Genomic DNA, 24,595 nt, shown 5'->3' on the forward strand with positions numbered 1-24,595 from the left:
ACAGCTGATCCACCCAGGTGCTCTTTTATCATTTAAAGAAGTTTTTTTTAAGTTTATTTCTTTTGAGAGAGACAGAGACAGTGCAAATGGGAAGAGGGGAAGAAGGAAGGAGAGAATCTCAAGCAGACTCCATGCTGCCAGCACAGAGTCTAACATGGGGCTTGAACTCATGAAATTGGGAGATCATGACCTGAGCCAAAACCAAGATTTGGGTGCTTAACTAACTGAGCCACCCATGTGCTCAAGAGACGCTGGAGTTTTATTTTATTTTTATTTTATAGTTTATTGTCAAGTTGATTTCCTTTAACACCCAGTGCTCATCCTAACACGTGCCCTCCTCCATGCCCATCACCCCCCTTCCCCACCTTCCCACCCCTATCAGCCCTCAGTTTGTTCTCAGTATTCAAAGGTCTCTCGTGGTTTGCCTCCCTCCGTCTCCGCAACTATTTTTTCCCTTTTCCCTCCCCCATGGTCCTCTGTTAATTTTTTTCCTGTTCCACATATGAGTGAAAATATATGGTATCTGTCCTTCTCTGCCTGACTTATTTCACTTAGCATAACATCCTCAAGTTCCATCCACATTGCTATGAATGGCCAGATTTCATTCTTTCTCATTGCCATGTAGTATTTCATTGTATATGTAAACCATATCTTCTTGATCCATTTTCAGTTGATGGACATTTAGGCTGTTTCCATGATTTGGCTATTGTTGAAAGTGCTGCTATGAACATTGGGGTACCTCTGTTCAGGTCATAGGGGAGTTCTACTGTTAATTTTTTGAGGAACCTCCACACTGTTTTCCAGAGCTGCTGTACAAGTTTACATTCCCACCAACAGTGTAGGAGGGTGCCCATTTCAGAGTGCTGGTGTTTTAAAAAGCTCTTGAGTAAGATAAGCTATTGAGCAGCAGAACCCAACTTATCTCCTTAACTTTGAATTACACCACCCTTCATTGTACTTTTTACACAGCCAGAATAATCCTGTTAAAATTATTCAGATCATGTTACTATTCTTCTTGCAGTGACCTGTGAGACACTATGTGGTCTGTGCTACTGTTCCACTTCTCTGCTTTCATTCCACTTTTTTTCCTCTGCTCCAGCTGCATGGTTTTCCTGCTTTTCTTCAGATATGGAGAATGGCCTTCACATTTGCTTTTTTCCTTTGCTTGGAACATTCTTCCCCAAATGTCCATATGGCTTGCTTTCCTACCTCCTTCACCTTTTCAGTGAGGGTTTTTCTGGGTCACTTATCTAAAATTTACCATCTTTACTCTTTTTACTTGTTTAATTTTTCTCCATAGTCTTTTTTCCCTCCATTTATTTATTTGGAGAGAGAGCGTGAGTGAGGGAGGGGTAGAGAGGGAGAAGAGAAAGAGAATCCCAAGCAGGCTTTGCACGGGCAGCTCAGAGCCTGACTTGGGGCTAAAACGCATGAACTGTGAGATCATGACCTGAGGGGAAACCAAGAGTTGGATGCCCAGGCGCCTTGTTTATTACTATCTGTCATATTTTAAAATGTTCTTAGGTACCTTTTTATATAATGGTTTTATTGAGATACAGTTCTCATGCAAAACTGTCTCATTTAAAAACATACAGTTTATTGGTTTTCAGTACTATATTTACAAAGTTGTATAGGTATAGCCACTGTCTAATGCCTGAAAATTTTTATCTCCCCCAAAAGAAATTGTACCCATTAAAAGTCACTTACTCATTACCCACTCCTTCTATCCCTTGCCAGCCACTAATCTACTTTCTATCTCTATAGATTTCCCTGTTTTGTATAAAGGGAATCGTACAACATGTGGCCTTTTTGTATCTGGCTTATTAGCACAATGTTTTCAAGATTCATACATGTTGTAGCATGTACCAGTACCTTACTCCTTTTTATTGCTGAATAATATTCCATTTTATGGATATATCATGTTTTTTTAATCAGCTGAAAGATAATTGAATTGTTTCCATCTTTTGCCTATTTATAAATAACCCTGCTATGAACATTTTTTGAGCATATATTTAAAAATTAAAAAAATTTTTCTTACATTTATTCATTTTTTAGAGAAAGAGAGAGTCAGAGCTTGAGCGGGGGAGGGGCAGAGAGGGGGAGACACAGAATGTGAAGCAGGCTCCAGGCTCCAGAGCCATCAGCATAGAGTCCGATGCAGGGCTCGAACCCACAAACTGTGAGATCATGACCTGAGCTGAAGTTGGATGCTTATCTGACTGAGCCACCCAGGCGCCCCAAAGAATTTTTGTGTGGATATGTGTATGTGTTTTCATTTCTTTTTGATACATACGTAGTAGTAGAATTGCTGAGTCATATGGTAACTACTGTCTTAACTATTTTATAAAGTATATAATTCAATGGCATTAAGTACATTTACAGTGTTGTACAACCATCACCACTATCTAATTGCAGAACTTTTTCATCACCCCAAAAGGAAAAACACTGTACTCATTACGATTCACATCCTTTTCCCGTCCTCCTGTCATCTTCTAACAATCTCTAATACGCTTTTTGTTTTTCTATATTTATGTTTTCTGGGTATTTCATAAAAATGGACTCCTATGTTTTTCTGTGTGTCTGGTTTCCTTCATTAAGCATCATGTTTTCAAAGTTCATTTGTGTTATATATATCAGTACTTCCCTTTTTTTTTTTTTTTAAGAGAGAGGGAGAGCGAGCGAGAGTGAGCATGCAAAAGCAGGGGAGAGGGGCAGAGGGAGAGAGAATCACTACCAAGCTCCACACTCAGTGCAGAGCCTGACTCATGACTGAGCTGAAATCAACAGTAGGATGTTTAACTGACTGAGCCAACCAGGTGCCCCCCAGTACTTCCCTTTTTTAAGGAGACTGAATTGTATCCTCTTAAAGTTTGTGTGCTGAAGCCTCAATTCCCAGTGTGATTGCATTTGGAGATGAAATAACTGTTTTCAACTCTTGTTTTGTGAGAGTATTAACATCTCATGTAACTAGAGTTTGATGGAAAAAGTTTGGGAAATTCTGCCAGATGTTATTTTATATTCATGTTGATTTCAGAAAAATAATTTGATTTATTTCTGATTTTTAAAGGAAGATATGTAGCTTTCTATATTTATATTGGCAGAAATGACAGTTTTACAAGATTTGCTGATGTTGCCTTTTAGTGCTTTGCACATTGTACATGTAGAGAAGAGAATAAAGTTAGAATGTTGTTTTCTTACTATTTTTAATCATGAAATGTAGAAATGGAACTATGATTTTCCCTTTTCTTTTACATTACCATCATAAAACTGTTACTGCAAAACTATTTTTCTAAATACTAGGATATAATTGCAAATTACTTACTGTGCATCAATGTTTCCCTGACAATAATTTTAAGAATCAATTAGCCAACCTAACCATAATTCTGATGTTTGAATCCTTTTTATAACATCTTTATGAGTTTGCCATCTGATTCAAGGACTTCTGTGTCCTTGCAGTAGGAAACACTTCATCTCCAAAGGCATATCATTTGTTTTTTGTTTAGAACATTAGTGCTATCAAATGGTGGAATTGACTGTCATGGTTCTTGTAGATGGAAGTAGTTGGCTTTTGAGGGTAGGGTGGAGAGATCTGTTGTCCATGAACTTTAAGTAATGTATTTAAATACATCCAAATTTATTTGTTTAGCACACTTTTATTGTCATTGCTGGTCTAGGTATTAAAATCTGAAAGTACAAAGTTAAATGATACCTAGTCATTAGTATGAAAGAATCTATCATGTGAAGTAGGAGAGAGGTAAATGAATACAAATTACATTTTTATGCAAATGCAAGACAATAGAGAGTGTTAAAACGAGAATACAGTTGTATAGTTGAACAACACAAGTTTGAATTGCACAGGCCCACTTATGTGGATTTTTAAAAATTAAACATTTTTAAGTAATTTTTGGGGGCACCTGGGTGGCTCAGTCGGTTAAGTGCCCAACTCTTGATTTTGGCTTAGGTCACAGTCTCATGTTTCATGGGATGGAGCACCAAATTGGCCTCTGTGCTGACAGCATGGAGCCTGCTTGGGATTCTCTCTCTCCCTCTCTCTGCTCCTCCCCCACTTGTGTTCTTTCTCCTTTTCTCTCTAAAAAAAAACAATAAGCTTATTGTAAGGAGGCAGGTTTGAGACAATAGAAGGGTACACATTGCCCAAGGCAAGAGGGACAACCCTTGTAATTCCTTTAATGTTCCTAAGGGCAGTTACACCCTATGTGAGGGTCCTGGGCCTACTCTGTGATTGGTTAACACTCTAAATGCTGTAATTGGATAAACCTACTGTCAATAATTTTGTATACTAATAGGATCACTGTACCTATGTCACCATTTCCTGTAACTCCCCCTTCCCAAACTCATAAAAGCCCTACCCCACCTTTGTTCGGGGTTCTCAGCATGGATCCACCACGTCGGTGAGCCTAAACCCGTAATAAAGCCCTTTGCTTTTGCATGCGTGACTCCGTCTCCCTGGTGGTTTCTGGTTTTTGGGGGCAATAAAGAAATCTTGGGTACAACACTTACAATTGTTTTCTTTTCATTTTTTAAAAAGTAATCGCCATACCCAGCATGGGGCTCAATTTATAATCCCGAGATCAAGAGTCACATGCTCTACTGACTAAGCCAGTCAGGCACCCCTGATTTTTTTTTTTTTTTTTTAGTAAATATAGTATGGTACTGTAAGTGTATTTTCTCTTACAATTTTTTAGATAACAGTGTCTTCTAGCTTCCCTTATTGTAAGAATACAGTGTGTATATAGTATATATAACATGCAAATGTATCTATCAACTTAATCATTAATTAAGGCTTTTGGTCAAAAATAGGCTATTAATAGTAAAGGTTTTGGGCAGTCAAAAGTTCCATGCAGATTTTGGCATCCTAAGCCCCAGTATTGTTCAGGTGTCAACTGTATAAAGAATATCAGACTGTTTTCTGAAACTGGTTAAGCTTAAGCTGAATTTTGCAGGACAGGTAAACATTGCTAGTTGAAGTGAGGAGGGCCTTGATGTTAGAAGAAAAAGCATATGCGAAAGGCATTGAGACTTGAAGCAGCAGTGATCCATTCTAGCCCATTTGGTATGAATGAAATGAAAAATGCTAGGGCAGAATATAAGGTTAGAGATACAGAGAATTTAGCTCTCTTTCTTAAGGTCTTGGTTTAAAATCTGAGAAGCCCTTTCCTGACTCCCATATCTAAAGTTAGTCTTCTCACCTGCCTCCAGGCAGTAGGCAGCAGGCAGTGCTCAGTCTCATAAAGTTAGTCTTCTCTCAGTTACTTGCTTTTCCCCTTTCATAACACTTACTACAACTTGAAATTATTGTAGTTACTCTGTTTATTGCCTTCATGAAGGCAAGAATGACATGCAATAAGCTAGAGAGTTTAAACTTTATCCTGAACTCTTTGAAAGCCTTATGTGTTTAAGCAAGAGAATAACATGATGTATTTAGAACATTCAGTGATGGTGGAACCTACTGTCTGCCAGGTATATAATGCTAGGTGCTGAAAATGAAAAGATGACAGCACACAGTCTTTACCGTAAAGAGATTGCAATCCAGTTAGGAGGTAGAGAAGCAAAGAAAAAAAATACTGATGTGGTAGAGATATCCATTAATTCAGTGAAAGCCAAGAGGGAGAAGCTTGGTGTGGGTTTGTGGTCTAGAATATCTATGTTATTTTAGCTGCTCTTGTATACTGATGAAATCACTAAAGTGATTTTAGTGATTAATCTTAGGGACTTCAAAAAGGTTTTCATCATACTTCAGAGATTTTATAAGATGCTTATGTTGTGTTAGCCTTCTGTAGTGAGTATCCGTTGTATTTCTCCTGATCGTTAGGTTGGGAGAACAAGATAGGAATTTGACCCATGAAATCGATTTTTCTTTGTGAATTCAGATACCATGTGTAGCTCTTACTTGAATCTTAAATAAGTATGCCAACATGTACAACTAAGGAATGTATAAAAGGAAAGAATCTTTTTTCTGTAGGTGTATCAATTGAATGTTTTCCATTAAAATTGTTTTAAATTTATCAGTTCTGCTGATGGTAACTAAGTGATTGCTTCCTTTTCCAGGTAAAATGAAGATTGATGAATCTAATAAAGAAAATTCTTCAGAGATGGACTATTTAGAAAATGCTACTGTGATAGATGAATCTGCATTAACACCTGAGCAGAGACTAGGCTTGAAACAAGCAGAAGAACGCTTAGAAAGAGATCACATCTTTCGACTTGAAAAAGTATACTGTCATTTTAGTTATTTGGAGGAAGATGCATGTTTCATAACTTTTCTTTGCTAAGTACAACTCTTTTTATTTTTCTTCTTTTATTGCTAAGGCAGAGATAGCATTCATTTTTCCTAACTTCCCTCTTCTTTCTTCTCCCACTTTGTTTAGCAAATCCTTACTGTGAATCTGACTTCATTTGTTCTCATTCCAGGGGTCAACAAACTATGGCTTATCCTCTTTTTTTGCTTTTTTGTTGGTGCACTTAGTGTTTTTTATTGTGGTTAAAAACAAACAACCCCTATCCCTTGTTTTTGTAAACAAAGTTTTATTGGTACACAGCCATGGCCATTTGTTTACCTGTTGTCTGTGGCTGCTTTCACTGTATCATGGCAGAGTGAATTGAGTAGTTGCTCTAAAGAGCATATACCTTGCAAAGCATAAAATACTTATTATTTTCCAAAGCATAAAATATTTACCAAAGTATTACATTGTCCTTTTACAGAAGAAGTTTATTGACCCTTGATTTATTCACTCATCAATAGATAGGGAGTGCTTGTTATTTTTTAGGTACTATGCTAGGCACTGGGGATATATTGGTGAAAATGGCAGTTCATGAACTAGAAGTGAACAGTCCATTTGGAATGACAAATAAATGAGTAAATACTCTATGATGTATTACACTTTATCCTTTACTTCTTGGTTTTCTCCCTTTTCCTCTTTTTTCTCCCATATTTACTGGGTATCTCCTGTGTATTAGGAACTGTGGTAGCCATTTGTATCTAGTTCCTGAGTACTAATTAATTTCTTAATCTAGAGATACATATTCCTAGCCTTAACAATAAAAACTCTGCTAGATATTGAAGGAAATAATCATAAATCAATCTGTTCATAAATAGATATTTGGGATATTTGTGAGTATATATATAAGGAAATAGGTTATCATTCTTGATAAATAAGAAAGGAAAGAAGGAAATGGTATAATTTTGTAGAGTTCAGAAAAATGAGGTCATATCTAAATTGAAGAAGGTGATCCTGGGTTAATATTAATAGGACTTATGACAGAGTAGTCACCCTATAAAAATGGGAAGAAGTATCAAGGGCATAGAGGCACATAATGTGGAGGAGAATTAGGTTCTCTAACTAGTCTCCCAAGCTAATTAGAAGGAAGTCTTTTGCAATTTGCTATTTTACTTAGTTCTCTCTTTCCTCTCACTTTCTTTTCCTTAAGTCTGGATTTGATGCTATTCTGGATCTGTGTATTGTTAAGATAAATATTGAGTGCCTCTCATGTACCATGATCTGGTGATAACAAACTGAATTGGGACATGTGTGGCATTTTTAAAAAGATGATGCTGCTTCTCTAGGAATTTACTGATTAGAGAAAAACATCTAAGCAAATAACAGTAATAATAACACTATTATTTGAAAATGGGATCTTAAAAGAGTGACCAGCTTGAGTTGTGATATAAAGGCATCAATTGGAGAATGCTTTATGAAGAGGTGACATTGGAATTGAGTCTGAAGGAGTAGTTAGGAGTTGAAGTGAATTGGGGAAGGCTGATACAGGTGAGTTATAATATGGCATGTAAAAAGGAGATGTGAAAGATGTGTTTATAAGAAAAATAAGTTGGGGACTGGATGGGATAGGATAATGAAACAGGAAAGATCAGTTCTTGGGGGAAGGAAGAAGTTGGGGTGGAATGGATATTTGATGGTGGTGGGAAAGAATGGCTTGGGGTAAAAGAAAAGCTTGGAAGCATGGAAAACATTTTACTTCTTGTTTGAATTTGTTCATTTGAATTTAGGCAACAATTATATAAAATGAGTGTGCCAATACCAGCATAGATATCTATAATCTCTTTTCTTCTAGCACTTCTTTGTCCTCCACAACCTCTTGTTTTCAATTGAGTGTACTCTTTTTTTTTTTAATGTTTTGTTTATTTTTGAGAGAGAGCATGAGTAGTGGAGAGGTAGGGGTGAGTAGTGAGAGGGAGACATAGAATCTGAAGCAGGCTCCAGGCTCTGAACTGTCAGCACAGAGCCCGATCAGGGCTTGAAATCACAAACTGTGAGATCAGGATCTGCGCTGAAGTCGAAGGCTTAACCACCTGAGCCACCCCGATGCCCCAGTTGTTAAGTGTGTTGTTAATTAACATTTTTCTTTACCAAAGATATTTATTAAGAATATTCTTAACTACTTGTTTTTGATTTATTCAGGTCCTTTGGTTCATTCACACTATACCCATAGATAATCTGAGGAGTAAAGATGTAGATTTTTAAATTGTATCAAAGAAGGAATGAATCCAAGCTATTAGATCAGAAGGATAAATTTCCCTATACTGAGTATTAAATGTTGACTAGGAAATACTAGTTGACTAGTATTGTTGACTAGAATTTCCATGCCCAGAAAAAGGTTTATTAGTGTGTGTGTTTAATGGTAAAATAAAATATAACTCTATTAAAGGAGTTTTAAAACATTTTTCATTTGTTTCTCCTCTGAAACTAGAAGTTTCATGATGGTGAGAACATTTTTGTTCTATTTGATATTGTACTTAATATATTGCCTTGCACATAGTAGTTAGCCAATAATTAATTGGAGGTAGTTTGCTTAGTGATTGAAGTGTATGGGTTTCAGAGTCACTAGTTCTCTGTACCACTTACTGGTTGGGTAACCTTGGATAAGTTATTTTTACCTCTTTAAACCTCAGTTTCCTCATCATTAAAATCGAGTTGATAAAATAACACCTAGCTCATTGGCTGTTATGAGGATTAAATACAGTAATACAACTAAAGTTCTTGGCATAGTGCCTGGTATGTAATAAATACTAAATAAAGATCAGCTCTTTGTAGAATTGAATTTACCAGGGAGAGCAGTTTTTATTATTTAAGATTATAGAAGCAGTTTTCAGTGTTAGAGATTTATCCAAGGTCAATTGAGATGTCATCTCAAGGGGCTCCTGGGTGGCTCAGTCGGTTAAGCCTCCGACTTCGGCTTAGGTCATGATCTCACATTGGTGGGTTTGAGCCCCACGTCGGGCTCTGTGCTGACAGCTCAGAGCCTGAAGCCTGCTTCCGATTCTGTGTCTCCCTCTCTCTCTGCCCTTCCCCGCTTATGCTCTGAATCTCTGTCTCAAAAATAAAACATTAAAAAAAATTTTTTTTTAAATGTCATCTCAAGCTGACTCCTCATTCAGTGTTATAACAAACTTTTCTTATAAAAAGAATCCAGACAAGTCCTTGTCCACTGGTATTTTACATTTGAAAAACTCGTGTAATGAGTGATTTCATAACTCCCTCATAAATGTCCGTAGCTTCAGGTGTTCTGTATTTATGCTTTCAACTTCTGAGTCAACTCTGCTTGCCACTTTGACCACTCTTTTCTTGAACCAAGTCCCTCTTCTGGATTGTTGCAAAATGCTCATAATGGCAATAAGCTCTTCCTGCTTTGCTTCTGTTCTTAAAGGTATTAGGAAGGAAGGCAAGTGATCCCTTTAAAAGTAGATTAGATCTTGTAATTCTCTGCTCAGAATCCTTCAGTGTCTTCCTCTCACACTTGGAATAAAAGCCAGAGTCTAAGGGGCCCTGTGACCTGGCCCCAATTACCACTCAGTGCCAGTCATATACTAGGCTTTTTGCAGTTTCTCAAACATACAAGCACCTACCTCAGGGCCTTAGCATTAACATTTTCCTCTGCTTGGAATGTCTCTTACCAAATATCCACACAGCTTAATCCTTCACTTCCTTGAAGTTTCTCAGTAAAGTCGTAAGTGATGACCCTTTTTAAAAAAGCAGTTAACACCCCCACACCATATTCCTATTAATTTGTGCATTTGTTTATTTATTACGTCTCTGTACACTAGAATGTAAATTGTGACGACAGAGAATTTGTTTTATTTATATTTCCCCAGCTTCTAGATAGATGTCTGACATATAGTATGAGCTAAGAAGGTATTTAGGGAATTAAGTATTAGTTGTGGTTAGAAACTACGAGGTAGGAGTCTCTGCAAGGTCTTAATTTATTTCCCAATAAGGACAGATTTGAAAAAAATTCTTTGGTTTTTTTTGTCTTCAAGTTTTTATTTAAATTCCAGTTAGTTAACATACAGTGTAATGATAGTGTCAGGTGTAAAGTATAGTGATGCAGCACTTCCTTTAAAATTTTTTCTTTTTTTTACTGTTTTTGTTTAGAGAGAGAGAGAGACAGAGAGAGAGAGACAGCATTATCAGGGGAGGGTCAGAGAGAGAAAGAGGAGACACAGAATCTGAAGACAGGCTCCAGTCTCTGAGCTAGCTGTCAGTGCAGAGCCTGATGCTGGGCTTGAATCCATGAACTATGAGATCATGACCTGAGCCAAAGTCAGATGCTGAACTGACTGAGCCACCCAGGCACCCCAGCACTTCCATACAATACCTGGTGCTCATCACAAGTGCACTCCTCAATTCCCATCACTTATTTAGCCCATCCTCCTACCCACCAATCTTTTGGTAATCAGTTTGTTCTATATAGTTAAGCATCTGTTTCTTGCTTTGCCCTGTCTTTCTTCCGCTTTGTTTGTTTTTTGTTTTGTCTCTTAAATTCCACATATAGCCGAAATCACATGGTCTTTCTGTGACTTATTTTAGCAGAACACTCTCTATCCATGTCTTTGCAAAGGGTGAAAGAATTTTTATACTATAAATCAAAATGACTATATTGAACTAAATTTTCCTTTTTGCTTTTGCCTTGGACAGATTATTTAATTCTTGATAATTAGTTGCTTTGCCAGTAAAATGCGGAGTCAGCTGTAAGGCTAATATACTCTATAGATGATGGCTGTATTTATTTTTAGTTTGTGGTGGGACTGTTGGTAAATTTGGGGTGAGAGAATCTTTTGTCAGGAGTTGCAGCCTATTGAAGATCAATCTGATAAAAACTTGAGCGTTGCTACAATTTCAGTATAAGGCACTAGAAATAATGTTTTAAATTTAACATGTATCTATTGTGTTTTTGTAATTTTTCATTGTGTAATCAATAACGGATACAGTTGGCTTTGGATTCAGATATACATGAATGTAAATTCAGCATCTCTTATCAAATGTTATATTTTTGTGAAAGTTGCAAGCTGTATGAGTTTTTGTTTTCACATTTATAGAATGAAGATAATACTAATCTAATTGGATTATTAGGGGTATTAAAGTGACAAATTCTATGTGAAAACACCTCGTATGGTGCTTAGCACATAACAGACACTTTGAAATTACTAAGTTTTTAAAAATTATTTCAAGAGTAGATTTATAAAGTATGACTAAAGTACTATGATAACTTTGTGTGTCAGAATTGTTCCCTTCAGAATAGTTACCTAAGAGAGTATCCATTTATTCTCATGAGATTGCGATTCATTGGAGTGATTTTGGAACTCAGCTTTTGAAATTGTTTTCCATATTTGCAGTTCATTCTTTGGAAATACCCTACTTGAGGATGGATTTTATTTTTTAGGTAATCAAACAGACGAAGTTTGAAACTGATTTTTGGGACAGCATTGTAAAGGCTAAGTAACAAGACTGCCTTTCTTATCCTACATTGGATTCTAAAGACTATTTTATGTTGTTATGTTGTTTGAAATTAGTGTATAATCTCCTATGGTGACTATTTTGAAAAGGACAGCTATCTTTTTGGTATAGAAGTCCTGAGTTGTTTATTAAAAATTTATTCCTTTAATGCCTGTTTTTGTTATATTTATGTAATTACATCATCCAAATATATAGTAAAAAATTTACTTATCTGTTTTCTGAAAAAATCCATTTTTTTCCAGCGCTCACCAGAATATACCAACTGCCGGTATCTATGCAAACTTTGCTTAATTCACATTGAAAACATCCAGGGAGCTCATAAACATATAAAGGAGAAACGACATAAGAAAAATATTTTGGTGAGTTCTTTTTACAAAATATTTTATTTATTTTTCAAATGGTAAAACTATATCAAATATTTATTTATGAAACTAAAAATGAGGCGCTTATCCAGTCTTATATTAGTAACTAAAGTGATAGCATCAAAAGCTGTGATTGATATTCTTAAGTGGTCAGGAGGTTCTTTTCAGAGATCAGTCTGTTCATCCTAAAGTATGTTGATTATTAAGTTTAAAACAGTCAGAGGGGCACCTGGCGGTCTTATTTGATAGAACATGCGACTCTTGATCTCCGGGTTGTAAATTTGAGCCCCATTTTGGGTGTATAGATAAGTTAAAAATAAAACCTAAATGAATGAATACATTCATATTTATATAAATACATACATAACATACATAAATGTCAGGTATAATCAGTCCAACTGATATTTATTTTTATGTGCTTGGTCTAGGCAGTGGGGAATAAGATAGTTGTGATTCCTACCCTCAGAGTTTCTAAAGTATTGGTGAAGGTGTATACTGAAAAAGAATTTAAGTACAATGAGTTTTATTAAAGGGAGAAATGTGGGGCTAAGAAAGTGTACAAGAGTTTTTACTTAGTCTGCAACAGGGATAGTTTCTTTGAGAAAGTGTCATTTGAGTTGAACTTTGAAGTAGTAGTTTAAAAGAAAAGCGAGTGGCACAGAGGGTTAAACTGAAGGCATTTTACACAAAAAAGCATGAATAAAGTTCTTTAAGTCCAGAAATGACATGGCATATTAGGAACTGAAAATGTCTAGCGTGACCGGGACAAAGAGTGATAGGAGGAAACTGATGTGAGATGAAGATAGAGAAGTTGGGAATTCATAATTTTTTACTGAGTTATGTTTATTAGAACATTTCATAGACATAGATAGGAATAGTGTTTTAAATATTATTAGTATTTTAGGTATTTAATTTTTTTTCAAAGTTGTAATATTAATACTATATCACCTCCTACTTATGTCTCAGTCTCTGCTTGTGTATTTTCTCTGAGAAATATTCTTTTACCTGATCTTCCCAAAAAGTCTTGATTAGGTATTCCTTTGCTGTGCTTGCATAGCAGCCTGATCAGAATGTATTGTGCATGTCTGCTTTTTCTCCTTCTCTTCTAGAATTTTAATATCCAGTATTCTAGTGAGTAGGTTTAGTTTATTTTTGTTTCTATATCTTAAAGACAGTGTCCGACACATAGTAAGTGCTCAGTATGTTTTTCTTGAAAAAAAAATGAGTGCATTTAAGAAAATCAAGAACTCAGAAAAGAAATTCAGATCTTATCAGCCTATTATTTTGATTTAATTAGAGCTTCAGAAGACTTAATGGAACAGAGACAAAGTGGTAATTTAGAAGATAGTAACTGAGAAATTTCAAGAAATAGTGAATGATGCAACTCATTAATTCCAGGAAGCTCAGGGAATTCCAAACAAGAAACTTAAGAAGAAAGCCAGTACACATTATATACATTATAAGGAAGTATTAGAACATTACAAAAAAACAAACAAAAAACCCTTAAAAGCCAATATACTGGAGTTCTGCTTTTGTTGAAGTTGGAATAAAAAGGACTACATTTACCTCATCTCGAAATAACCAAAGCGAAAAAAAGGATAAAAATAAGTAACAGTGGTTTTCAAGCAATGAAGGACAGGCAGTGAATGGAAACAAATGAGGTGAACCCACTGATTACTCTAGTTTGAGAGAGTTGTCATACTGTATCATAGCAAAGGAATCCAGTGAACTCCCAGAGTTGAGATGAACTTTAGTCCAGGGAATCCAGGGTGGCTAGAGTTGGTAGGATAGAATAACAAAAAAGAGAAACTATATAGAAAGAAATCCATAGGGGCCCTTGGGTGGTTTAGTTAGTTAAGCATTCTACTCTTGGTTTCGGCTTAGGTCACGGTCTCCCAGTTTTCGAGTTCAAGCCCTGCTGACAGCACAGAGCCTGCTTAGGATTCTCTCCCTCTCTCTTTGCCCCTCCCCTGCTTGTGCTCGCTCACATGCTCGCGTGCACGCGCTTGCTCACTCTCTCTCTCTCTCTCTCTCTCATATTAAATAAATAAACTTAAAGAAAGAAATCCACAGATCTAAAGACAGTCCCCTCAGAGTATTCAGCACTGTACTGATTGGTACATGCATTTGAGAGAGCTGCCTGGAGCCAGGGAAGGAATCATTTGATGGAATTAAAACAGTGCGTGGTGCTCACATAGGACTTTGACTAGTAGCTTCCCACTATCCAGACTGGAAAACCTTCATGCACATTGGGTAGAGTATGCAGAAACATCTTGTTTCAGGAGTGGGGAATATTATATCCCTAAACTAAATGCAGTCTGATTCTGACTAAAATATTTTAAAGACAAGACCCAAAAGTACAGTTTCCAGTGTTTCAGACCAAAGCTTGAGAATATTTATAGAAACACAATATATTCATCACCACAAAAAAGTTTACATTGGCATTCAGAGATTGTCAGGCATATAGTGAAGCAGGAAAACACAGACCATGATGAGGAGAAAAACTGATTGAATTGACTAAAGAGAATTATTAGAGGAGGACATCAAGGCAGTTAGTTATATTCCTGATACTCCAAAAATTAGATACATGGAAGATATAAAAAAGATTACAATTGAATGTAATGAAAAACTATAGTGTCTAAGATAAAAAATAAATTGGGTAAGACTAATGGCAAATGAGACATTGCAAAAGAAAAAGTGAACTTGAACATATGAGAATGGAGACCATCCAAAATGAAACATAGGAAAAAAAGAAAGAAAAAGTCACCATTGAGCTCTGGGATAATTGATAATATGTGTGCCAGTTTTACACATATTGAACATCAAAGAAGAGTAATGCTTCCTAATTGAGTCCATGAGGTCTATGTTACTCTGAATCCAAAACCAGAAAAAGACATTACACTAAAAGAAAACTTCAGACCTATATCTCTCATGAATATAAATGCAAAAATTCTAAACATTATTTTAGCAAATTGAATCTAAGAATCATTTTATTTATTTAAAAAAATTTTTTTTGTTTTTGTTTTTTGAGAGAGAGAGAGAGAGAGACAGTGTAAGCAGGAGCGTAAGAGAGAGAGGGAGATGCAGAATCTGAAGCAGGCTCTAGGCTCTGAGCTAGTTGTTAGCACAGAGCTGGATGTAGGGCTCCAACCCATGAACTGTGAAATCATGCCCTCAGCTGAAGCCGGATGCTTAACCAACTGACCCACCCAGGCGCCCCTAAGAATCATTTTAAGAAAGAAATACATTATGACCAAGTGGGGCTTTATTCCAGGAGTGCAGTTTTGGTTTAGAAAACCAGTCAGTGTAATTTATCATATTCACAAAGCAAAAAAACTATTTGATCATTTCAGTTGATACTGAAAAAGCATTAAAATTTTTTTTTATAAAAAGTTTCAGCAAGAGGCGCCTGGGTGGCTCATTCAATTAAGCGTCCAACTCTTGATCTTAGCTTAGGTCATGATCTCAAGTTGGTGAGTTCAAGCCCTGCATTGTCAGCACAGGGTCTCCTTGGGATTCTGTCTCCCTCTCTCTCTGCCTCTCCCCGCTTACATGCTTGCGTGTTCTCTCAAAATAAATAAGTAAACTTTAAAAAAAAAAAAGGTCTTCACAAGCTAGGAATGGAAGGGAATTTCCTCAACATGATAAAGAACATCAATGAAAAACTTACAGCTAATACCATACTTTATGGTGAAAGACTGAACTGTCTCCTTAATATTAGGAAAAAAGCTAGATACAAAAATGGTATAGCTCCTGTGGAAGTAGTATTGTGGTTCCTCAAGAAATTAAAAATAAAGTTACTGGGGTACCTGGGTGGCTCAGTTCGTCAAGTCTATGACTTCAGCTCAGGTTCATGAGTTTGAGCCCTGCATTCAGCTCTGCACTGACAGATCCCGTGTCTGGAGCCTGCTTCAAAGGCTGTGTTTCCCCTCTCTTTCTCTGCCCCTTCCCTGCTTGTTTTCTCTCCCTCTCAAAAGTAAATAAATAAACATTAAAAAAATAGAATTAACGTATGATCCAGCAGTTACACTTCTGAGTGTATTCTCGGAAGAACTGAAAGCAGGGTCTTGAAGAAATGTTTGTTCACCTTTGTTCATAGTGCATCATTCACAGTGGCTAAAACAGAAGCAACCCAAGTGTCCATCAGTAGATGAATGGTAAGCTAGATGTCATATAAATATACAATGGTGTTAAAAAGGAAGGAAATTCTGATACACTATTGCATGGATGAATCTTGAGGGCATTATGCTAAATAAAATACACCAGTAACAAAAAGACAAATACTATTTGAATTCATTTACCTGAGAAACTTAGAGTAGTCAAAATCATAGAGAAGGAAGAATGGTGGTTGCCAGAACCTTGCAGGGATGAGGGAATGGGGAGTTATCATGAGTGGAGACAGAGTATCAGTTTTGTAAGGTGAAAATTCTGTCGATGGATGATAGTGATGGTTGTATAGTATGAATTTCTTTAATGTCATGAAGTGTACCATAAACAACAGTTAAGATAGTAAAATTTATGTGGTGTATATTTTATGACATTAAAAAAGTTGGAGAAGAAAAAAGATAATGTTTATTCTTATCACTTCTATTCAGTATTGTATTAGAGGTTCTAAAAGAAATAGCAAAACTGTATTTGTAGACAGTATGATTGTTTATGTAGAATATTTAATGAAATCTAGAAGTTAAAAAAACCTTATTTAAAATAGCATCAAGATGTGCAAAACTTGTGTACAGAAAACTGTAAAACATTCTTGAGAGAAATTAAAGAACTAAATAAATGGAGAAATACACCTTGTTTGGGTGTTAGAAGAATTGTTATTATTAAAATCTCAGTTCTTTCTACACATTCGTGAACAACAGATTTTTGACATTCAAAAGCAAATCAGTAGAGAAATGATAGTTTTCTAAATGTATGGCTCTAGAATAATTAGATCCATAATTTGCACTGTATAAAAAAATTACTCAAAATGAATAACAGACCTAAACATTAAACCTAAAAACATAAAATTTCCAGAAGAAACTGTTGGAAGAAATGTTTATAACCTTGGGTTAGTCAAAAATTTTAAAAATACAACACCAAAGTACAAAAATGATTAATGATACTTACTCAAAATTACAAACTTCTGTTCCTTGGAAAATACTATTCAAAAAATGATATTAGCTGCAGACTGGAAGAAAATACTTTGAAATCATATATCTGGCAATAATTTAATGTAGAAGATAGAAACAACTTTGAAAAAAAGAAACTTTGAAAACTCACTAATAAGCTTAATGAGTGTTAAGAAATGTATAAAATTGTTGAGTCATTATAGTGTATATCTGAAACGAATACAATGTATGTTAATTATACTTCAAGAGAAAAATAAAAACCTCAGTAATAAGTAAATAGTCCAATAAAAGTATGGGCAGAAGATTGGAGTTGACACTCCATTAAAAAGATATACAGATATCAAACACATGAGAAAAGACATTCAATGTTCTCTTATCTTTACATTAGGGAAATCAGTACAAGAATAGCTAAAATTAAAAAAAAAACTACCAAGGTTTGTCAAGGATGTGGAAGAACTATAAGTCACAAACAGTACTGATGGAAATGTAAAGTAGTACTTGCACTTTTGAAAAAGTTTCAGTTATTTTTAATAAGTTTTTAATCGAGATATAATTGACACATATTAGTTTTAGGTATATAGCATAATGATTCACTATATGTTATCTTGAGGTGAGAACTTTTAAGATATACTCTCTTAGCAATGTCCAAATATACAATGCAGTATTATTAACTATGGTCATCATGCTGTACATTATGTTCCTAAGATTAATTTATTTTATAACTGAAAGTTTGTACCATGTAACCACTTTCACCCACTTTGCTCATCCCCTCACTGGCCACCAATCAGTTCTCTGTATTTATGAGTTTAGTTTGTTGTGTTTTTTAGATTCTACATATAAGTGAGATCATATAGTATTTCTTTCTATGTCTTATTTCACTCAACATAATGACCTTAGCATCCATCCATGTTGTTGTAAATGTCTTTCTTTTTTTGGCTGAGTAATTTCTGTTGTATATATACACACATACACAATGGAATTTATATCACATTTTTCATTCATCCATTAATGGATACTTAGGTTGTTTCCATGTATTGGCTACTATAAATAATGCTGCAATGAACATGAGGAGATGCAGTATCTTTTTGAGTTAGTGTTTTTGTTTCCTTTGGATAAGCACCCAGAAGTGGAATTGCTGGATCGTGTGGTAGTACATCCACTTTTGAAAACACCTTAGTAAAAAAGTTAAACATGCACCTAATACACTATCAGTCATTCTCTTACTATGTATTTACCTAGTAGAAGTGAAAGCATATGTCTGTACAAATAAATACTTGTATACTTATGTTCATGGCAGCTTTATATGCAATTATTAGCCAAAAACTGCAGACAAGCTAAATGTACATGAATAGGTGAAAGGATATGCAAACTTTGGTATATCCATATCACATTACACTGTTTGACATAAAAAGGAATGATCCGTTGATACATACAACATAGATGAATCTTAAAATAATTATCATGAGTGAGAGAAGCCAGATAAAAATGAGTATGTATTGTGTGATTCTATTTATGTAAAACTCTAGAAAATGCAAACTATAGTCATGAAAAGCAGGTCATTGGTTGCCTGAGCATGTGTGTAAAGGGATGGGAGAATGGTTACAAAGGGATATGAAGGAATTTTTACATGTGATTGATATATTTATTACCTTAACTATAGTGATGGCTTTATGGTGGTATATGTATGCCAGAAATCAGCCAAATTGGAAACTTTGTGCTATTTATTTTATGTCCATTATATTTCAGTGAAGTACTTTTTATAAAAACAGTCAAAGAGAAAAGGTGAGGTTATACACATAAAGGTGTGCAGAATTTGGGAAGGTGGCTGACTTAACAATAGCAGCAGTAGAAGCCAGAGGATAGTTGAGTAATATCTTCAGGGTTCAGTGGTGGGGAGATGGTCAGCCTATATTTTTAAACCCAGTGAAATTATCTAACAATACTAAGCAAAGAATATATTGATGGATAAATGAAATGGGTTAACCTCCAAAAGACCCTCAGTAAAGGATGTTCTAAAGGCTGTATTTTAGACTAAAAATGATCCTTGAGGAAACAGGAGAGAGTGAAGAAGGTTTAGAGAGTTAAAGATATATCGGTTGAATAAAATGACAGTAACAGCAACAACAACAGTAGCATTCAGTTTATCATGGAGAAAAATGCAGGCTAGAACTATAATACTAAGAATAATAGGATGTAAGTTTTGAGAGGGTTATTCAAATTAAAACTTAAAAAAAAATTTTTTTTAACGTTTATTTATTTTTGAGAGAGAGACGGAGCCTAAGTAGGGGAGGGACAGAGAGAGAGGGAGACACAGAAACTGAATCAGTCTCCAGGCTCTGAGCTGTCAACACAGAGCCCGATGCGGGGCTCAAACTCACAAACCGTGAGATTGTGACCTGAGCCAAAGTTGGACACTTAACCAACCAAGCCACCCAGGCGCCCCCTGAAATTAAAACTTTAAAAAAATTTCTAGTTTGAAGGAGAATAAAAGATACTGTTTTTTGGGCGCCTGGGTGTCTCAGTTGGTTGAGTGTCCGGCTTTGGCTCAGGTCAGATCTCCCGTTTGTGGGTTGGAGCCTTGCGTCAGGCTCTGTGCTGATGGCTAGCTCAAAGCCTGGAGCCTGCTTCCGGTTCTGTGTCTCCTTCTCTCTCTGCCCCTCCCCCTCTCATGCTCTGTCTCTCTTTGTATCAAAAATAAATAAAACATTTAAAAAATTTACAAAAAAGATACTGGTTTTGTGGTTGTTTTTTTTTTTTTTTTTTTTTAGATCTTGTTAGGTTAAGTATGCCTGTTGAAATACCTAGGGCAAACATTTTATGAGTAGTAGTAAAGTATAACCTTTGAACCATTGGAGGTAGAAAGATTGAATAAGATAATGAAAAAGCCTCCATGCCAAAGAATTGGCAGAATTTGGGGTAGGGCTCTAGGCTTGAATGTGTCCGGAAAGACAGATCAAAAAAAAAAAAAAGCTCAATCCTATTAATTTTATGCATATCCCAAAAGATAATTGAACTATGTTTTCCAGTAAAAAGACTAATATAGATTTTTTTATTTATAAAGAATTTATTGTATACCTTTAGCTTCTGCTTTAGGTACTGCTGCTACAGAAATGTAAAAAGAAGTAAAGCTCCATAACCTGTAGACATAAGGAGTTCACAAGCATATAAACAAATGTTGATTGATAAAGTGTGATAAGTGTCATAGTAGATGGTTTTTAGAATATGCTGACAGCAGATTGGGATTTATGTAGCAAGAGTTTGTGTAGTGAGTCAGAAAAGGTGACTAGAGAATATGACCCTGGTTCTTAATAGCGTTAGCCAAGTGAAGAAATGAGAATGTATCTTTATAGAAGAGAAGCCATCACTTGGAGAGTTGGTTTGAAGTAAGAAATGGCAGAGTGTTTCAGGGAACAACTAGTAGTTTAGCATAACTGAAGCACACAAAGGAGGGGATGAACTACATGGACAATTGGAGAGTTAGGCAAAAGCCTGATCATTAATGAATATATATACTTAGAGTGTTTGAATTTTATTTTGAGGTTTATGGAGGTTAATGACATGTATTTTTGAAAGCCCGCTCACTCTTTCACATTTAGGTGTGAAAGAATCCTTGAAAGGTCTAGGTTTGGGGAGACCAGTAGTCTTTCATGATAATCCAGTCACGCACTGATGAACATTTGATAAGAAGGAGTAGGTAGTGAGAATGGAGTTGAGGTTAGAACTCTAATATGATTTAGGATATAGAATTGTGGAGGTGGAGGCTTAGGATGTCTAGAGTGATTATAAGGTATCTGAGGTGTTGTTATATGTTGTGGTACCATTCAGAGGAAATACAAAAACAAGTTTTGCACATACTGAGTTTGAAACATTTGCAGGATATTTCAGTTAGAGATGTTTACCAATAAGTTGAATGTAACAATCTGGAATTTATAGTAGGAGCTAGAAAAAAAATAGCTAGAAATTCAGATTTGGTAATCTTCAGCATATTGAAGTCATGGGTGTGGGTGATATAACCGAAAGGAATGAAGAGAGAAAATCAAAGAATACAAACGTTTAAGGGACTAGTAAAAGAAGATCAACCAGTAAACTGGAGAATGATTAGAAAAATAGGAAGAACAGAGATAGAAAGGTATCACAGAAGTTAAAAGAAAAAAAAAATTTCCAGAGGATAGACCAGTGTCTAATAAAAGAAATAAAAATAATCTAAGGACATAGAAACGTCTTAGCAGCTAAGGAGGTTTTGATTTTTAAAATTTCAATATTTATTTTTGAGAAGGAAAGAGGATCAGAGCACGAGCAGGGGAAGGGCAGAGAGAGAGTGAGACACAGAATCCAAAGCAGGCTCCAGGCTCTGAGCTGTCAAGCACAGAGCCTGACGCGGGGCTGGAACCCACAAGCCATGAGATCATTACCTGAGCTGAAGTCAGATGCCCAACTGACTGAGCCACTCAGGTGCCCCAGTGACATAGTTTTAAGTGAGCAGGTTAAAGAAAAGCTGTATAGATTCAACTTTCAGGAAAATTCATTGTGAAAGAAGGAAAAGAAAATTGATAGTAGCTAGAGTAGCACACAGCATTTGTATTTTAATATGGCATAGTGGAACTCTTATCACAGCTCACATCTTTAATTTTTTAATTTTTTAAAAGTTTATTTATTTATTTTGAGAGAGAGACAGAAAGCACAACGAGGGGCAGCAGAGAGAGGGGGAGACAGAATCCCAAGCTGGCTCCACACAAACACAGAGCCTGATGTGGGACTTGAACTCATGAACTCTGAGATTTTGACCTGAGATGAGATCAAGAGTCAGATGCTTAACTGACTGTGCCACCCAGGCGCCCTGACAGCTTTAATTTTTTTTTAATTTGAATAATCACTTGATTAATCTTGACCTCTCTCTTGATTATAAGCTCCATGAAGTTAGGGATTATACACATTTTTTTTTTTTACCACTGTAACTCCATTGCTGAGTACAGTGCCTGGCACATAGTTGCTCAATATTATTTGTTGACTAATTATTTAAATGGAAGTGGAAAGAGCACAAGCTTTGGAGTTAGAACTAGATTTTATTCTCAGTTCCATCCTGGGATTGTAGAAAGATCTTTAACATCTCTAAGCCTCATTTTTATCTATAAAATAATTTTGATAGTATCTCCCTGGGGAGGTGTATTGTTAAGTGACAAAACATTTGTAAATCCCCTGACACATTCCCAGGCCCATGGTAGGTACTCAGTAAGTGGTAGTGGTTGCTGCTCTTGTGGAGGTAGAGAGTACTTATTGATGAAAGCACAAACCAGTAGATGGGGCAATATTTGGAAAGAAGAGAATGAGTTGATGACCTGAGAAGGTAAAATGTGGTGGAATTCAGAGCATGTTATTAATCATGAATTAAGGAGACTTTTATTATGTTGGAAAGGAAAGACATTAAGAAGCCTTCACCGAATATTTGACAGTTAAGCTATACCTTCAAAGATTAGAGTTTCACCAGATGGATAAAAAAAAGAGTGTTGAGGGCCTTTTTAGGCTTTTGTGAACAAAATGAGTAAAGGCATGGAGGCCCAATAGCAAATACAGTATTTAATAGCTGGTGACTGTTTAACTGTAGATAGTGCCTAAAATGTTAGCAGAGTAGGAGGAATGGTTGGAGGTGGGCTTAAAAAGGCAAGCTGAAACTAAATTGCTATATATTCTGTGTTAAAAAGATGGGGCATTATCTTACTGGTGTCATTGAAGGTGTTTTGTTTTTTGGTTTCTTTTTTTTGGTGCCATTGAAGGTTTTAAAAAATGATTTTTATTGCAGTAATATATATATGGCATAAAATTTATTATTTTTGCCATTTTTAAGTGTACAGTGACATTAAGTACATTCACATGATTGTATAACAATCTACAGTATGCATCTCTACAAGTTTTTCATCATCCCATATTAAAACTTTGTTTGCATTAAACAATAACTCCTCATTGCCCTCATCCCTTTGCCCCTGGTTTTGTCTCTGTGTACTTGGGTATTGTGGGTACTTCAAATATGCAAATCCTACGATGTCTGTCCTTTTCTGCATATTTCACTTAGCATTGTATCTTTAAGGTTCAACCATAATGTAGTATGTATTAAAATTTCCTTCCTTTTAATGTTGAATAATAGTCCATAGTACTGTCTTTTGTGTATCCATTGATCCATCCATTTATTTATATTTGGGTCGTTTCTACTTTTTGGATATTTTGAATGATACTGGTATGAACATTGGTAGAGGAAATACTTGTTCGAATCCCTACTTTCATTTCACTTGTGTGTATACCCAGAAGTGGAATTTGCTGGATCAATGGTTAAATTTTTTGAGAAATTGCCATACTGTTTTTTACAGTGGCTGTACCATTTTATATTCCTAGTAGAAATGCACAAGGGTTCACTTTCTCCATATTCACAACATTTTTGTTTTTTTTCTGTTTTGTTTTGGTAATAGTTATCTTACTAAATATGAATTGGTATTTCATTGTGCTTTTGATTTCCATTTTCCTAATGATTAGTAAGGTTGAACTCCTTTTTATGTATTTAACTGCCCATTTGTGTATCTTCTTTGGAGAAATGTCTGTTCAAGTCCTTTGACCATTTTTGAATTGGGTTGTTTTCTTGTTCATTTTTAGTTCTTTATATGTTCTGGATATTAATCCCATATCATATGTGTGATTTGCAAATATCTTCTCCTAGTCTGTGCCTTTTTACTCTTCTAATTGTGTTGTTTGATGCTGTGAAGTTTAATTTTCATAAATTCCAATCTAATTTTTTTTGTTTCCTTTTTTGTTGTTGTTTGTTTCATATTCAATAAATCATTGCCAAATCTAGTGTCATGAAGCTTTTCTGTTTTCTTCTAAGAGTTTTACAATTTTTCTTTTACATTTAGATCTTTGGTCCATTTAAAACTAATCTTTGTGGGGCGCCTGGGTGTCTCAGTTGGTTAAGCATCTGACTTAGGCTCAGGTCATGATTCACAGTCCTTGGGTTCAAGCCCCGCCTCGGGCTCTTTGCTGACCCGCTCAGAGCCTAGAGCCTGCTTCAGATTCTGTGTCTCCCTCTCTGCCCCTGCCCCACTCACACTCTGTCTCTCTCAAAAAAATAAAGACATAAAAAAATAAAAGAGTAAACTAATCTTTGTATAATGTTCTAAGATGAGGGTCTATACTGCATATGGGTGGCCAGTGTTCCTAGCATCATTTGTTGAAAAGCCAATTCATTTGCCATTGAATAGTCTGAACACCCTTTTTTAAAAGTCATTTGACTATATATGAGTCTCTTTCTGGGCTATGTGTTTTAGTTTGTTGGCCTATACATCTGTCTTTATGCCAGTACTATACTGTC

General features: G+C 35.7%; 1 protein-coding gene across 10 annotated transcripts in view; it reads left to right on the forward strand.

The window, feature by feature from the left end:
• Nucleotides 1–24,595, forward strand: part of TUT4 (terminal uridylyl transferase 4) — a 221,715-nt gene that overhangs the window by 119,808 nt on the left and 77,312 nt on the right. For all 10 annotated transcript variants that reach the window (XM_029946134.1, XM_029946143.1, XM_029946133.1 and 7 more), the window contains 2 exons: nucleotides 6,070–6,233; nucleotides 12,014–12,130. In XM_029946134.1, the coding sequence (XP_029801994.1) occupies nucleotides 6,070–6,233; nucleotides 12,014–12,130 (281 nt within the window). The remainder of the gene's footprint in view (nucleotides 1–6,069; nucleotides 6,234–12,013; nucleotides 12,131–24,595) is intronic.

Source organism: Suricata suricatta, chromosome 8, assembly GCF_006229205.1.
Source record: "Suricata suricatta isolate VVHF042 chromosome 8, meerkat_22Aug2017_6uvM2_HiC, whole genome shotgun sequence".
In the NCBI taxonomy this organism is placed as follows: Eukaryota; Metazoa; Chordata; class Mammalia; order Carnivora; family Herpestidae; genus Suricata; species Suricata suricatta.